Source organism: Dipodomys ordii, unplaced genomic scaffold (genome assembly GCF_000151885.1).
Source record: "Dipodomys ordii isolate 6190 unplaced genomic scaffold, Dord_2.0 Scaffold10, whole genome shotgun sequence".
In the NCBI taxonomy this organism is placed as follows: Eukaryota; Metazoa; Chordata; class Mammalia; order Rodentia; family Heteromyidae; genus Dipodomys; species Dipodomys ordii.
In genome coordinates, this window is record NW_012267226.1 from 13616078 (window position 1) to 13633713 (window position 17636).

Genomic DNA, 17636 nt, shown 5'->3' on the forward strand with positions numbered 1-17636 from the left:
TCAGCTCTTCAGCTCAAGGCTAGCACTCTACCACTTGAGCCACAGGGCAACTTCCAGCTTTTTTTTTCTGCTTAAGTAGTGCTGAGGAATTGAACCCAGGGCCTCATGCATGCAAGGCAAGCGCTCTACCACTGAGCCACCTTCCCAGCCCTAGAGTTCACTTTTTAAATAGCAACCTGAGTATGCCACACATTTCAGGAAGGACATACATATCTACTCTGTCTGGGCAAGTAGGAAAGAAGAGAACAAAAGGGAGGATGAGAAACTTCCCCTACATCCTGCTGTGGTTGCCAAGAGCACATGCTCTGTGAAGGTTACAAGTAAAGAGCCTAGAAGAAGCTCACCTTAATGCCTTTAGAGGAACCGATTATTCTGAGGCTGAAGAATGTTTTCTCATACATTCACCCATTTATTATTCCGACCAAATCCTTCATCCAGGAAAGGAATATAATTATTTCCATTTTGTAGATGAGATTAAAGACCAGATTCAACACCATATTTTAAATATCCTTAACAGTTCAAACAAGATGCAACTATATAATCAAACTGGTGAATAAACAAAAGCCTCTTATTCTTCACTTGTAACAGCAGATATGATCCTCTACTGTTCAGAATTTTTTAAAGGACTGGATACGGTAACTTGTGAAAAGGTTCATCAAAATCCCAGACATCCTTGAGTTTTCGTTTCCTATGGAGGCAGCTACTATCTTTTGCCGCTAGATGGCAGTGCTCCATCTGTAGGTCAAAAGTTGGCCAAGCTACACCAAAGGAAACTAGATTTAATGTGACTGCTAAAGTAAAATATATAAAAAAATTAAATCTGAAGGCAAGTGAGAGTGATTCACACCTGTAATTCTAGCTACTCAGGAGATCTAAGTATTTCTATTCAAAGCCATCCAGGCAGGGAAGTCTGTGTGAAAGTCTGTTATCTCCAATTAACCACCAAAAAAAATCAGAAGCGGAGCTGTGGCACCAGTGATAGAGGACTAGCCTTGAATAAAAAAGCACAGGGACAGCACCCAGACTCTGAATGAGGTGAGATATGTGTGGAAAGCTATTTGACAAGTTTGAATATTTACCTCTGAACCCAAACTGAGAGAAACAATCTCATCTTCAAAAGCCGAATGTGTGTCAATATGAGCAGGAATTCCTGAGGTAGAAAAGAGGATAACAGCTAACTTCATTTTTCCTTTTAGTAGGTTTAGATTTAGTAGATTTGAGTGCATATAAATTTGCACAATTGTGTTGAAAACATTTGGTTACCAAGTAAGTACCACAATGTTAGCTAAAAGGAAATAAAGTAGGAATGTGACTAAACAAAATGAAATCTGGTAAACAAAATGAAATCTAAGCAAAAAATACCTTAATTAAGCTGGGCACTGGTGGCTCATGCCTAAAATCCTAGCTACCTAAGAGGCTGAGATCTGAGGATCACGATTCAAAGCCAGCCTGGGCAGGAAAGTCTATGAGACTCTTATCTCCAATTAACCACCAGAAAACTGGAAGTGGTACTGTGACTCGGAGTGGTAGAGCACTAGCCTTGAGCTGAAGAGCTCAGGGATAACGCCCAGGCCCAGAGTTCAAGCCCCATAACTGACAAAAAAAAAAAACCTTAATTTTTAATTAGCCACTGAGACTTAATTCTAAAGTCATGGCTCAAGGGTTAACTAGAGTGCTTACCCAGGACCAGCCCAAGAGGAAGATCGGGAAGATAAATAGAAGTTATTTCCCCCTCTTAAATACTGAATTCCAAGTACTTGGAGAATCAATGTTATGTATGAAGGCTAAGAGTGTCAATAATGAACATATGGCTTCCTCCACTAATGTAACAATCTATACTTAGCATCTTTTCATAAAGAAAGCTTGCTACATGTGAAGGGATCCAAAGCAAGTACGAAATATTAAGATAAAGTCCTTCCTCAAAGACTAGTGGGAAGACACACAGGGAACTAAACTAAGCAACTGAAATACATCATGACGCCTGGCATGCCAGCACTCACAGTAATTCTATCACTGAGGAGGCTGAACTCGGAAGATCCTGAGTTCAAGACCAGTCTACACTATACAGTAACACGTTGTATGAAAATAAATGCAAAACCAAACAAACAAAAAACCTCTACAACTACTACCATTAATAATTCCTTTAAAGGGGAAGGTGGCTCAGTGGTAGAGCACTTGCCTTGCATGCATGAGGCCCTGGGTTCGATTCCTCAGCACCACATAAGCAAAAAAGAAAACAGCTGGAAGTGGTGCTGTGGCTCAAGTGGTAGAGCACTGGCCTTGAGCTGAAGAGCTGAGGGACAGCGGCCAGTCCCAGAGTTCAGGCCCCACAACAGGACCCCAAAACAATAATAATAATAATTCCTTTAAAAACATCATTTTTTAACTATAGATACCAGATGGAGCTGCTGCTAACAAATTTGAGAAACTTGTAACCTAGATTTTCCACAAACATATCAACCTAGAATTGTTTTTCACATTCTGAATTTCACAAATGATCAGCCTTCTTCTCTTCAATTATACATATTTTACGTTTTTTAAGCATTTATCTCCCTAACTAAAACACTGAAAGAGGGACAAAATAACAACAACAAAACCACAAACAGCAATTTGTGTTAGTTTCTTTCCACTCTTTGATGAAAGTATTGAGATTGGAGTAGAGATTTTCCAGAGATTCAGACCAATACAGGTAACAAACATGAGCAAAGAAACCCAAGAATTCACTTCGGCTTTAAAAAATTATATAACCTTCTTAATTCTGAACTATGTAATTGGAATTTTCAAACAAGAAATACTTACCATGTCCAGGTTCATACTGATTTACGGTCAACTGATCAGGTTTATGTTTAATGTAACCTTCCTTCAACCATTTCTCCAAAATGCGCTCACAAATGTCAGGAAGGCCTAGTCAGTGATCATAAAGGCAAATACTTAAAAAAATATTTATAAGATATACCTAAGAATTTCAAAAAACTCACTGTGAGAAAAATAACACGTCTTCCTATCACATATATATACATATACACACACACACACATATACATATATATTAAATTGCATATATATCTATTTAGATATAAACCCATTTTATATAGGATTATATGAATCTATGCTAAATTGTTAATAAACATCCTTGTAGGCAAAAATGGAGGGGATGATAGTAGGCACCAGATGAGCTCTTTTTTTGTGTGTGCCAATTCTGGGGCTTGAACTCAGGGCCTGGGCACTGTCCCTCTGCCTCTCTGTGCTCAAGGCTTACTCTCTACCACTTGAGCCACAGCACCACTTCCGGCTTTTTCTGCCTTTGTGGTGCTGCTGAGGAGTCAAACCCAGGGCCTCATGTATGCAAGGCAAAGTCTACCACTGAGCCACCTTCCCAGCCCCATAAGATGAGCTTTAGCCTTTAGTGTTATCCATATGATTGAAGTTTTTGTTTTTTTTTTAACACAACCGTACCATTTAGCTGGTTCAAATGCTTTTTAAAAAACTTAATACACTGTCTCAAAAGTAAACCTACAGGAGATAATGGAAACATCCACCCTCAAATTCTCACATATCACATCTGAAAGAAAAAAAAAACCAGAACAGCATTTGCTGTGCATTAATAATTACTCACCCCCAGGTAATGGCTTGTCTTTATCTACATTGTTGTTCTCATAGTGGAACTCATAACCAAAATGCTTTACTCGTCTGTGCTTTAAAGACTTCTGACCTGAGTCAAGAGAATACAGTTAAGTTGTTTGGAGAAAAAGAATTGCAACCCTTTGTATGTTTGAGTCAACGTTACCAGTAAGGATTAGCTTAATAACTGTTAACTTGTGTGTTAACTGCCAAATTATTCTTTATCGGGGGAGGGGGGGAGTAATGTGTGTGTGCATGCCAGTTCTGTGGCTTGTACTCTATACCTGGGTGATGTCATTTCGTTTTTTCACTAAAGGTTAGCACTGTACCACTTAAACCACACTTCCACCTCAGACTGTTCATTGGTAAATTGGAAATAAGAGTCTCATAGACTTTCCTGCCTGGGCTGGCTTTGAACAATCCTCAGATCTCAGCCTCCTGATTAGCTACTATGATCTTTAATAACACTAACCATTCTGCTTATATCTGCTCTTTCAGGTCTAGAAGTATAACTCACTCAGAGCATGTCACCTGAACAATGTGAATGGTAAACATGGACAAGGCCACTCACAGAACTGAGGGAACATTAACTTGCAGATGACTCCAGGAAGCTCTGGATGTATCACTGCACTACTGTACTCTTCTTCCTCAGAAGAGATCTGCCCCAGGGGAGGAAGCAAATACAGTAAGAAAGTGCAAAGGCTTATATGCAAGTTAGCTATTCGAATGCTGCAATTAACTCATAGCTGTATTCGTGCTATTGATGTTCCTAAGCAAGAATTCTGTGACAGTGGATCTGAGTGGTATTCAGTGATCTGGAAGAAACTAGTTTTTCATTTGTCTGTCTGTTTTTTTGCTGATCCTGAGGCTTGAACTCCGGGCCTGGGCACTGTCCCTAAGCTTTTGTGCTCAATGCTAGTGCTCTACTACTTGAGCCACATATATGTCGTACTTACAATTTTTATTGTCTGCGTCTTCTGCCCAGTTAACACTTTCCAGTAGCAACCTCTCATCTTCAGAAGAAATGATTTCTTCTACTACCAAGAGGCCTGGGGGCAAGCCATGAGGCCCCAACGCCTTCCACCGTGCTAGGGGAAACCAGAGCAAACAGTCACCTATAAACCCTAAAGTACCTTAGACAAGTAATTCTGCCCAGTATCCATTTATCAGCTTTAACCTCCCAATCCTCATTTTCAGAAACACAGAAAGTACAAAATCTGAATTGCATGCATTCTGCTCCCTTCACTTCCTCTAGCAACAACAGTCCATCAGTATTCCATCCAAGCACAAGTGAGTCACTTTTTTTTTTTCTTGCATGCAAGGCAAGCACTCTACCACTGAGCCACATTCCCAGCCCATGAGTCACTTTTAAACCTCAGGGATAGAAAAGGGGTTTCCTAATAGTCACAGCATGCACTTCTACTCACAAGGCAAGATTGTCTCTGGATATGGAATCCAAGAATGGAAATATCCAATTTTGCTCTTTTAATAGCATCATAAATAATAGACATACTGAGAAATATAATTTTTAATATTAAAAAAAAAGGCTAGGCACCAGTGGGTCATGCCTGTAATCCTAGCTATTCAGGAGACTGTGACCTAAGGATCACAGTTCAAAGCCAGCTGGGACAGAAAAGCCTGTGAGACTCCTTTTTTTGTTTTGTTTTGTTTGGGTCCTGTCGTGGGGCTTGAACTCTGGGCCTGGCCGCTGTCCCTCAGCATTTCAGCTCAAGGCTAGTGCTCCACCACTTGAGCAACAGCGCCACTTCCGGCTTTTTTCTTTTTGCTTATATGGTGCTGAGGAATCGAACCCAGGGCCTCATGCATGCAAGGCAAGCGCTCTACCACTGAGCCACCTTCCCAGCCCCCTGTGAGATTCTTATCACTTGAGCTACAAGTGTTAGAGCATTAACCTTGAGCACAAAAGCTCAGGGACAGCATCCAGACGCTGAGTTCAAGCCCCAGGACCAGAACATAATAGAGTATTTGACAAAGGAGAACTGCTTAATTGGAGTCCTTTCATTTAATAACACACACATACAAACACAAACTTTTGTTCATAGTAAGAAAATCCACACAAAACCAAGAACCATTTCATACAGATAACTATATAGTACCTTTTTCCACAAAATTCAAGTACAGAATGATCTTCTGTCCTAAATCAGCCACTATTTCTTTTCCATGGAGAACAGCATAAGCTTTCCTGGCTTCTTCGGTTGTCGCATATGTTACGAAGGAGTAGGGTTTATTGGGTGGCATTAAGAGAGAGTCCACACTTCCACACCCCTGGAGAACTGGGAGCAGCTGCTTCCTACTCACACCATTACCCAGACCACCATTGGCAATGACCAGACTCTTAACAGCAAAAAGAACAGGCAATTGAAAGCAATCTCAATCTCCCTCTCTTAAAATAAGGTTATTTTTAAATACTATTTCTACATATAAAATTGAAAAGAAAAATATAATGCTTATTTGGTTTGTTACTTTCAAAGAATAAAAACCAATTAACTAATTTTTTTGGGGGGAAGAGAATTATTTTTGCTGTAAACATTTATTTTTTAAATAAATGTAAGATAAAATAGTCATTTGTAATAACCATAAATGCAAATGCATAACTCAAGACACCTCACAGGCCTTCTTGCATATTACCTCATTTAACTTCTGCCATCAGACTTTGTAAATAAAGTCTAATATATGAAAATACTTTACAGCTTATAGTCAAAATATTTTATATCACAGGTTGGGAACAGAAGAAACTTATTAGAGTACAGAAGATCCAACTTTAAGTTTCTAGTCAACTACTAATAAATTTATATTCATACTTATTCTCAAATCTTTAGTTTTCCCACCAACCTCATCAACATTTTTAGATAAGTACAACAACAAATATAAGTATGCTTTATTAAGATGTAGTCAACTAATACAACCAATAGAAATGTAAAGGCTAGACTATGTTCCAAAACAGAATTCTCAAATCTTTAGTTTTCCCACCAACCTCATCAACATTTTTAGATAAGTACAACAACAAATATAAGTATGCTTTATGAACATGTAGTCAACTAATACAACCAATAGAAATTTAAAGGCTAGACTATGTTCCAGAACAGAAAATTACCAGGTACTATCACACGTACATTTAATATGGGTTTAATATATAAACGAACAATTGCAGCTGTGAACAATTATTAACAAATATCGATATACTAGAGTAGCATACTGAGTCTTCTGCAAGCAAGTGGTAATTGTAGTTTTAGGTTACCTGCGTGGCATGGGCCACTGGCTCAATGCCTTCGTGTCTCAACAGGGTATTCCTGGCTTTATTCTGTTTCCGTAAGTACTTCTTTTCAGTTTTGCTGAGTTTCAAGTTACTTTGATGACGGATGTCCACAGCGATACTATATAAAGGAAAACAGAAACAAATAAGGGCGACGACCTTAGTGCAATTCATATGCTATAATTGATCAAAAGCTTCTATGTGACGACGTGGCCGGCTCCCCAGGCTGACGTTGGCAGCCTTGTGGAATACACAGCGCGTGTACCCCCGTGGCTGGCCGGCCCCCACAGATGGTTCACCTGTTCACCTCTTCAGGGTGCTGGTTCTCCAACACTGTCATCTGGTGGAGGACACGGCTAGCAATAAAGGTCCACCAGAGCCATGAAAACACCCCCCAGGACACCCCGGGATGGTCCCAACACGAGCACAACAAGACTCCACGGCGTGGGCAACCCGGCCCCCCAGCAATGGCCCACCCCGCCAGGAAAGACCCGGATGAGCGAGCCCCCACGTTGTAACTGCGGATCCCCAACACCCGCTGAAGCCGGGAGCCGGCGGCAAGCCAGCCTGAGGCTCCATCTCCTCTCCAGAGGCCGGACGGGGAGCCGTGGCTCGCGTGGAAGAGCGCCCGCCTTGAGTGAGGACGCGCAAGGGCTGGGCCCTGGCCCCGATCCGGGTCGACGCAAACCTCCCACCGCACCGCACCACGAACCCGCGGCCCCGCGGCCTGCTCAGCCCTCCGGGCGGTTCTGAGCCCCGCCCTGCCACGAGGAGGATGGGCAGCGACCACAGCTTCTGCCTCTGCTCACCGCCCCACAACACTCTCCTCCGCCGGCCTCCTCGCCCCTCGGGCCCCCAAAAGCAGAGGTGAGCTCTCTCACGTCGCCTTACCTGGGGGCCGCCATGTTGGAGACGATGGAACTACATTTCCCATGAGCCCGCGCGGCATCGAAGGGCGCTCCCACAATCCCATTTGCTTCCTCCAGTGTTAACCCTTTTTCTGCCAAGTGTCATGATAACAATGAAATTGCGTTGTCTTTTAGTTATGGTTGTAAATGCAGTTTTGGTGTTTGTTTGTTTGTTTTTAATTAGCCGTTTTTCAAATCCAGAAGGGCAAGCTTTTGTCCTTCGTGACCATCAGTAACAGAGTCCTTCTTGGTGTATCTTGAGCTCTTGGTGCCTCTTCCTGAATCTTGTTAGGTATTTAGGAGAGGGTGCTAGGTCTGCAAGGTGACATGAGGGTGAAGATGGGGGCTATGCATGCATTTGTCAGGGGATCCGTGAGTTGCACAGTGTAAGATGTGTGGAGAAGGCAAGACAGGAAAAGTAAGGTGCCACCAAATTAGAAGACCTAATGCCATTGTATTGAATAGGCCTCATCTTATGTAACCAGCATTTTCTGTGGAAGGTGGGAAGAAACGTTAGAAATGAGACTTGAAATGATAACATGAAAAAAATGAGGAAATGTGAACTGGAAAGAGCAATGAGTAGGGTAAATGAAAAGGCAGTAATGAATGAGACACCGAAGATGCAAGAGAAGGTAATGATTCCCAGTTGTTCCTACTCTGGTGTAATTTGTGATATAAATGTGTGGCTCAGGGGCTGGGAAGGTGGCTCAGTGGTAGAGCGCTTGCCTTGCATGCATGAGGCCCTGGGTTCGCTTCCCCAGCACCACATAAGCAAAAAGAAAAAAGCTGGAAGTGGCACTGTGGCTCAAGTGGTAGAGTGCTAGCCTTGAGCTGAAGAGCTGAGGGACAGCGCCCAGACCCAGAGTTCAGGCCCCACGACCGGACACCCCCCCCCAAAAAAAATGTGTGGCTCAGTGGTAGAATGCTTGCCTAGCATGCATGAAGTTCTGGGCTCAATGACTCAGTACCACATAAACAGAAAAAGCCAGAAGTGATGCTGTGACTAAAGTGGTAGAGTGTTATAGCCTTGAGCAGAAGAAGCTCAGGGACAATGCCCAGGCACCGAGGTCAGGAATGGCAAGGAAAAAAAAGTATTGCAGTCACTTCCCTTAAACTGGATGATGAGCTGTGTGAATTCAGAGAAGGAAACTTGGAGTGGGGGCAGAGGAATTTACTTTCTATAGTGTTAGTACATCAGCACCACACTACAACAGACTATCAGAGTAAATTAAGATTGACCAGAAGAAGTAGCTGAGAAGATTTATATTGACAAAAGCAGGAAGAAGGAAAGAACAGAAGTTTGAAGGCAGTTAGGCAGCCATTGCAATAGTCCAGGAAAGAAAGAGAAATGAGACTAAAACCAAGAGGCAAGTACAAACCAGAGAGGTGATATCAACCAGACATTGCAAACTATATGAATGGGGTGGGGGTGGCGACATGTTGACAATCCCTCTCCCCCATCCTATTGCAATCTTGCTTCTGCACTACCAAGAGCTTTCAAAAGCACATCCCACTTAACATTTCTGCAACAACTATCTACATTTTATAACTTGAACTCTCCAACATGGTAGAACCTAAAAGCACATGGCTTCCAACATTTCAAATGTGACTGGTACAACTAAGGAACTGATTTTTTTACAGAAGAAATAACATAGTTTTTTAACTTATGAATTTATTTTTTTGTAAATTTTTATTTAATTTTCATCCATTTAAATTTAAACAGCCACATGTGATACATAACTATCAAATTAGACAGTAGAAAATGTCTCCTTATTTTGGCCCAATTCGATTACCTCATCTCAATATGTGCCCTCCTTGAAATACTAATGCTTTTAAAAGTTTTAAATTGCTAAGGCTCCATGAAAATTCTCTTTTAGGCTTTTTAAAAATACATTCTGACCATTTACTTTCAGAGTTTTCCACTTCCTTTCCTGCCTCTGACCATAATTAAACATAGACAATCCCTCAAGCTTTGTTTTTGACCTTTTTCTTTTATTCTGTACTTTCTCCCTGTCTGCCCTCTCCAGAATTTTAAAGAGATATATGAATCATTCCCTATTCTTTCTCTTCAGCCCCAACTTCTCTTTAAGAAGCAATTTGGCTTTATGAAAACAACATTGAGTTGGTATATGACTTGCAGTAGAAACTGCAAAACAGCATTTTATCTTTTGGGATTGATGCCATAATTAAATAAAATATTATGTGTATGGTAGCCTACTGAATGTTTGTTCATTTCTTTTCTCCTCTTCTGCTCCCTCAGTCACAAACCCAGATTTCCAACCACCTACAGACTATCCCTGCCTTGAAAAACCTAGACACATATAAAATAATCAAGGCTGAGGATATGACCCAATGACAGAACAATTGTCTATCATACAAAAGACCCAAGGGTCTCCAGCACTCCACCACTCCAAGAAAATAATTACATGTAATCCTTTGTGTACAGTCCCTTATCTTCTCTGGGAGTATGGCAAAATCAGTTTCTTCTGGTCCCAATAACTCTCTGAACAGTTTTCAGTACACTGAGGCCCTGTTTTACTCATTATCTAGCCCCAGTATCTTTATAGGATTTTAATAAACTGAGCAAAAATGAAAAAGAATTGATTTAAAGATAGGATTTATCTTCACCTATACCAAAAAGTTTACATGGCAATCAAAGGTATTGAATGCTGAGCTAATGACCCTTTCATTAGTAAAAATACTGATCTCAACTTCATAAGCTGACTCCTCTGTGTCACTGATGGTGTGAGAGTTGGAAAAATTTTTGTGGACAGAGTAAGATAATTTCAAACTTATAACTGAATATTCTTTTTTCTTTACATACCCTTTAAACGGGGTCTGACAGTGCTGTTCAGCAGTAGCATATTAGAACAAAGCCCAGGGTTTAATCCCCAGCACCACAAAATAAATAGATAAAAATAAATAAACTGGGTGCCAGTAGCTCAGGCCCAGAATCCTAGCTACTCAGGAGGCTCGGATCTAAGGATCCTAGTTCAAAGCCAGCCCAGGCAGGAAAGCCAGTGGGACTCTTCTCTCCAATAGCCTACCAAAAAGCCAGAAATGAAGCTGTAGTTCAAGAGGTAAAGTGCTGGTCTTGAGCACAAAAGCTCAGGGATGGCACCAAGACTTGAGTTCGAGCTCCAGGATGGACACAACATATATACATATATACATACATACACACATACACACATACATACATATATACATAAACATCTTCCAAAGATGCAAAAACTTCTTTGCTCCTCTACTTACGTTAGCAGGATTTGACCAATGGACTCTAAGTTCCCAACTGCTGGACCTTCTTTCTGAATTCTATAATTGAAAGCATGGTCTCAATGTAAAGCTATAGTTGACTCCTCCACTGAGGATAGTTTATTATGCATTATAACATCCTAGTATAAATGAATTCACTCTAATTAGCTAGCAATATACTTTGAAACTTTGAAAAATATGAGTTCTGGAAATTAGAGTAAGAAACAACATATCACCTAGAATTGATTTTAGTAGCAAAAAAAAAATGGCTCATTAAATAACTATTTTTCCAAATGACGAGCAACTTATTATGGCATGGCTGACATTACTGGGGTCCTGATTTGTTAAGTTCTATTAGCATGAAAAAATGAAGCATCTAAATGTGCTGGGGATAGTTCAAGTGGAAAAGCTCCTACCAAGTAAGCAGAAAACCCTGAGCTCAAACCCAAGTACTATCACCACCAAAATAAATAAATAAATAAAAGGTCAAAGGGGTGGAGGAACATTTGTTAGGTAGGTAAGTATCAGTGAGCTCCATACGGGGGTTGAGCACTTATTTCTGGCCAGCACATATGGTCTGTATTAAAACCTAAGAGATTTCTTTTCTTTCTTTCTTTTTTTCTTCTGTCTGTCGTGAGGCTTGAACTCTGGGCCTGGGCGCTGTCCCTCAGCTCTTCAGCTCAAGGCTAGTGTTCTATCACTTGAGCCACAGCACCACTTCTGGTTTTCTGGTGGTTAATTGGAGATAAGAATCTCACAGACTTTCCTGCCCAGGCTGGCTTTGAACAGAGATCCTCAGATCTCAGCCTCCTGAGTAGCTAGGATTTCAGGTGTGAGCCACCAGCACCCAGCTTGTCTTTGGAACAGTAAGGGAAAGCATGGAAATGGTGGGGAAAAGGGTGAACAAATGCAGCAGTGCTACTCACTAGACATTATGTTGAAAATGAACTACATACAACCTGTGGGTGGGGGTGGGAGGGAACAACAGGAAAGGGGTGACACTGTCCAAAAAGAAATGTACTCATCTGCCAGGTGCTGGTGGCTCACTCCTGTAATCCTAGCTACTCAGGAGGCTGAGATCTGAAGATAGTGGTTCAAAGCCAACCTAGGCAGGAAAGTCTGTGAGACTCTCATCTCCAATAAACCAACAGAAAACTGGAAGAGGCACTGTGGCTCAAAGTGGTAGAGTGCTAGCCTTGAGCAAAAGGGCTCAGGGACAGCACCCAGGCCCTGAGTTCAAGCCCCACAACACAAAAAGAAAGAAATGTACTCATTATCTGACTTATGTAATTGTAACCCCTCTATGCAACAATTTTTAAAAATCAATAAAAACAACAACAACAACATCTAACATTGGGACTGGGAGCGGGGGCTTAGTGGCAGCGTGCTTGCCTAGCATGCATGAAGCCCTGGGTTCAATTCCTCAATACCACATAAACAGAAACGCAGGAAGTAGTGCTGTGGTTCAAGTGGTAGAGTGCTAGTCTTGAGCAAAAGAAGCTCAGGGACAGTGCCCAGTGCCCTGAGTTCAAACCCCAGGATTATTTTTTTAATCTAACATAAAAGGTTATTAGAAGACCGAGTGCTGGCATCAGCTCACATAGCATCCACAGTTCCAACTCTAACAGGTCATTCTACTTTTACACGTCAATCTGGAATGACTCCTCTAGTCCTTCAAAATTAGTTCCAGTGATACTGTTGGACTGTTGAATTCATGACTTGTATTTTTTTCAAAGTTACTGAATGCTGACCTACTTCCTTTATTGTTGGAGTTTCTAGCCTCATTTGCTTTCCGCCATTTGCATCTGCCTACCTTCTGATTTTCCTCTTACTTGTCCCCACTGGCAAGTATACTTGTTTTGTCTAGACTTTACAGTTACAAAAATTATTTCTCAGTCTTTCCACTTCTTCCTCTGCTACTTATTTTGTCTCTCCTTGGTAAATGACAAATTTGTATCCAGTTTCCTTCTACAGTGCATCTTCTCTCCTGCTTTTTAAGGTTGCTGGCTTTTTTTTTTTTGTAGGAAGAACACATCACATCACACCATTAGATGTTGACAGTGACATTTCAGAATTGAATGCATTATTCATGCTCTGGTAATAAAAATTCAATGAAAAGTTTGCACTCTTAAAAGTCATATGGTAAAAGTATTCCCTGTGCAGTAATTCGAGGAAAAGTTACCTTCCTACTTCCCAAATAAAGAGAAAGGGAAAAGAAAAAGAAGCTAGACTTCAATTTGTAATACAAACCACTAACTCAGCATGGAGGACTGTATTTTGGTCATCTGGAAAAACATAAACTTTTAGCCATAAAACATTCACCTCTCCAAATGGTTTGCTTATTCTTAAAGCTTAACTCTCATTACCTTGCCCAATTATTTTTTTTTACCTGCAACATCTTTTTGAAATGGAAGAGAGTAAAGAAATAGTAGAACATTTGGAGTATAGGAAAATAATTGTGGCGACTAGAGGAATAGAATTTATGGAATTTAAAAGGTTATGGTAGGTGCTGGGAAGGTGGCTCAGTGGTAGAGCGCTGGCCTTGCATGCACCAGGCCCTGGGTTCTATACCTAAGCACCTCATAAGCAGAAAAAGCTGGAAATGGCTCTGTGGCTCAAGTGGTAGAGCGTTAGCCTTGAGCTGAAGAGCTGAGGGACAGCGCCCACACCCAGCGTTTAGGCCCTACAACCGGCAAAAAAAAAAAGTTATGATAAATTAAAGCAATATTTGTAAATGTTTGCCTTAACTCTATAAGAGTTATAACTCTTGAGAAGTATAAACATTTTAACTAAAATGTCTTTGTTACTGTGATGGCTTTATAAAACCATAATCTCTAAACAAAAATACCTCAAGCAGGACAAACTATACTTTTAACTATACTACATACAAATTCATATTTCACACACCTTTGTAATTGTTTCTAATTTGATAGTCAGGCCTCTTAGTTTTTACTTACACAGTGACTGAGGTCTCATCCTAGGAATGTCAGCTTTGCCATTTTCTGTTGGTTCGTGGTCCTGAGTTATTATTTTTATTCATCTTCCCTGCAGGGAATTTGGAGTTTTCTGACCTCTTATCCATTCTGCAAAAGTAGCTTGTAGATTATATAGTCCAAAATTCTATTTACCAGACACAGAAATCATGCCTTAAGAGAAAGCAAAAGAGAGAGAGGCCAGACACAGCCAGCTTGCTTCCCACCCCAGACCCCCCCCCCCCGCTCACATCACAGCTCAGAATTCAAGGCAATAAAATATGCAGACCTAATGAAACTCCCAACTATCCCAGCAGGAATGGAAATTTGTTTCAGATAAAACAAGTGTGTTTTAGACAAAACACAAGGTCTGGTGTCAGATCAGCAGGAATGCACTAAAGCACATGTCAAATTTTTGGAATCCGGTCGTGGGGCCTGAACTCTGGGCCTGGGCACTGTCCCTCAGCTCTTCAGCTCAAGGCTAGCGCTCTACCACTTGAGCCACAGCGCCACTTCCGGCTTTCTTTCTTTTTGCTTATGTGGTGCTGAGGAATCGAACCCAGGGCCTCATGCATGCAAGGCAAGTGCTCTACCACTGAGCCACCTTCCCAGCCCCCAAAATTGCTTTTAAGAACTATTTGAAAGAAAGTTTACTGGCTTCATAATACATGCATATCAGGATCTTATGTTAATACGTCCCTACCCCATGGCTGTCATTATTATTTGTGAGTCTCTGACTTCTGATGTCATTTCTCATTACAAATCCTCCATGGTTTTCAGTGTTCTTTCAGTCTAATGAATATAAGTGTTATGGCATTCATAACTACACATTAACTGGTTCTAATCTAATCCAAGGAGGTTGAGGTGAGGTGAGAAGGTTGGACAAGCATTGGTTGGGAATTCAAATTGGTGGAGGGAGGGGAAACATAGATTTAAGACTTAAAAATAAAAATCAGCCAGGCACCAGTGACTCACACCTATAATTCTAGCTACTCAAGAGGCTGAAATCTAAGGGTTGTGGATGAAAGCCAGCCCGGGGCAGGAAAGTCAGTGAGATTCTCATCTCCAATAAACTACTCAAGAAAAAGCCAGAGTGGCTCTGTGGCTCAAGTGGTAGAGCATTAGCCTTGAGTACAGAAAGGTTCAGGGACAGAGACCAGGCTCTGAGTTCAAGCCCCAGGACAGGCAAAACAATAAAATTTTAAAAAATAAAATGCATTAAGCTCCTACCCAGCTTTCTTTCTTTTTTTTGGGGGGGGGTCCGGTTGTGGGGCCTGAACTCTGGGCCTGGGTGCTGTCCTTCAGCTCTTCAGCTCAAGGCTAGCGCTCTACCACTTGAGCCACAGCGCCAACTCCCGCCTTCTTTCTTTTTGCGTATGTGGTGCTGAGGAATCGAACCCAGGGCCTCATGCATGCAAGGCAAGCGCTCTACCACTGAGCCACCTTCCTAGCCCCAGCTTTCTGTTAATGTAGCTGGCAACTGTAACCAGCAGGTGGCAGCAATGGAAGAGGAGCCTAGAGTTGGGGGGGGGAAGAAGTGGGGGGTCGGGGGACTCTCTCTCAAGAGCTTTGGAATTGCTACAGCCTTCCAGCTGCTGAGGAGACCCTCAGAAGCACTTCCTGAAGTGGTCCTCCGCTTCAGCGTGCAGGTAGTCTGCAGTCAAAGTCAAGGGTTTAGGAATTGTAAGAGGATGTTTGTTACTAAGCCACAGTTAACAAAAGGTCTCCCCAATTTCAGTTCCGTTTATAACCTGGAAAGTCCACTAGTAGCAGCAGCAATAGGGAACCACGTGTTTGAAAAAAAAATGTAGATGAACCAAGATTTAAGCCTTGGGTCACAGAACGCAGCAAGAGACAGCAATGACTGGGAACCACTGGGTCATTTGACACAGCACCCAGAGCCAATAACCCAGGCTGGACCACAGCTCCATGCCAATGACTGAAGTAGTGGTAAGAAGCTAAGGACAGGTCTCCTGCAAGGATGAGATCCAACTTAGGAGACACTCTTGCAATGGAGAACCATAAAGGTTATGTTCTCTTCCTTGTCCCTTATCTATCATGTGGTTAGTGATGGGGAATGAAAGGAGAGTCGGACTAGGCAGAGAGAAGGCGGCAATGGGTGGTTCCTGCCTCCCCCATATATTGAAGAGGGGATTCTCAGGTTCTAATTGCATGGGCTCAGAAACAGCAATAATGAAGCAGGAAGTTCTATAAACTTCACAAAGCACTCAGACTAGACCCAAGGAGATAATGAAAAGGAGTGTTAAATGTCTCCTACCTGGGTCAGGGCTGGGGGGAGCATCTAAGTCAGGTTTCTGCCTGCAGGTGAGAGGTCAAGAAGCCAGTGCTGAGCAGAGCAAGGCCAGTCAAGCCCTCAGGACAGAGGAATCGGGGAGGGTCTTTTTTTCTCCTGTCATGGGGCTTGAACTCAGGGCCTGGGCACTGTCCCTGGGCTTCTTTGGCTCAAGGCTAGTGCTCTACCACTTGAGCCTTGCCGTCACTTCTGGCCTTTTATTGGAGAGAAGAGTCTCACAGACTTTCCTGACTGGGCTGGCTTCTAACCCCAGTCGTCAGATCTCTCAGTCTCTTGAGTAGCTAGGATTACAGGCATGAGCCACCAGTGCCTGGCTCCTTTGATTCTTATTTAGGTCTCCCAAGCAGTACTCAACCAGGCATAGTTGTAGGGGGAAGAAAAGGACCTCTAACTACTAAGGGCAGATCTGCTTTTGTTGGATAGGAGTTCACAGTAGGGCATTATTTAAATTTTTTAGAAGGATCTGGTTTATTTCAAAAGTCCCTTTTGCTTTCGCAATATATGATTTTGTAGTTTCACTGATAATTAAGTGGTCCAGTGCCTTCCCAGCCTAAAACCCACTCTTCCCTTTACCTTCTCCAGCCACCAGAGGCCGCTCTCTGCTTTACATGAATGTGGTATTGAACTACATTCCTTTTGCATTCCCAGGCTAGTCCTATCAAGTGTGTGACCTTCTTCCTTCCTATCAGCCTAATTGTGTCTTCATTGTTGGGAGAGTCACCTGGCACACCTCCTTCCTCTCTACTTACCTCCCACTCCTTCCTTGTCCTTTATGCATTTCCACTCTAGATTATTCTTACCGTGTGTGTGTGTGTGTGTGTGTGTGTGTGTGTGTGTGTGTTTACCACTCCTTGTTTGCCTCTACCCCATCACAGCAGTTTATACTCACGGAGCCCCCACAACACTGAGAATGTTTTGTAAATGATATCAGTGGTTGGAAAATAGATGGGGGAGGAAGAAAGAGAAAAAAGAAGAGAGCAAGAGAGGATAAGGAGGTGTGTGATCTCTTGGCATCTGTGATACTCATTTTTCCTTACCCCCTTGTTAAAAAATATACCCCATCTCTGGGAAGGTGGCTTAGATGTGGAGTGCTTCCCTAGCATGCACAAAGCCCTGGGTTCGATTCTCAGCACCACATAAACAGAAAAAGCCAGAAGTAGCGCTGCGGTTCAAGTAGAAGAGTGCTAGCCTTTAGCAAAAAGAAGAAGCATTAGGGAGAGTGCTCAGGACCTGAGTTCAGGCCCCAGGACTGGAATATATATATATATATATATATATATATATATATATAT

At 42.0% G+C, this 17636-nt stretch overlaps 1 protein-coding gene across 1 annotated transcript in view; it reads right to left on the minus strand.

Moving 5' to 3' along the window:
- The window catches only part of Alkbh8 (alkB, alkylation repair homolog 8 (E. coli)), a 22161-nt gene extending 14361 nt beyond the window's left edge, over nt 1-7800 (minus strand). Inside the window, exons 1-8 of the mRNA XM_013009474.1 lie at nt 7787-7800; nt 7705-7734; nt 6881-7016; nt 5739-5976; nt 4578-4709; nt 3617-3712; nt 2800-2904; nt 1080-1150 (exon numbers count right to left, since the gene is read on the minus strand). Coding sequence (XP_012864928.1) covers nt 1080-1150; nt 2800-2904; nt 3617-3712; nt 4578-4709; nt 5739-5976; nt 6881-7016; nt 7705-7734; nt 7787-7800 — 822 coding nt within the window. The remainder of the gene's footprint in view (nt 1-1079; nt 1151-2799; nt 2905-3616; nt 3713-4577; nt 4710-5738; nt 5977-6880; nt 7017-7704; nt 7735-7786) is intronic.
- Nucleotides 7801-17636: the final 9836 nt, after the last annotated feature.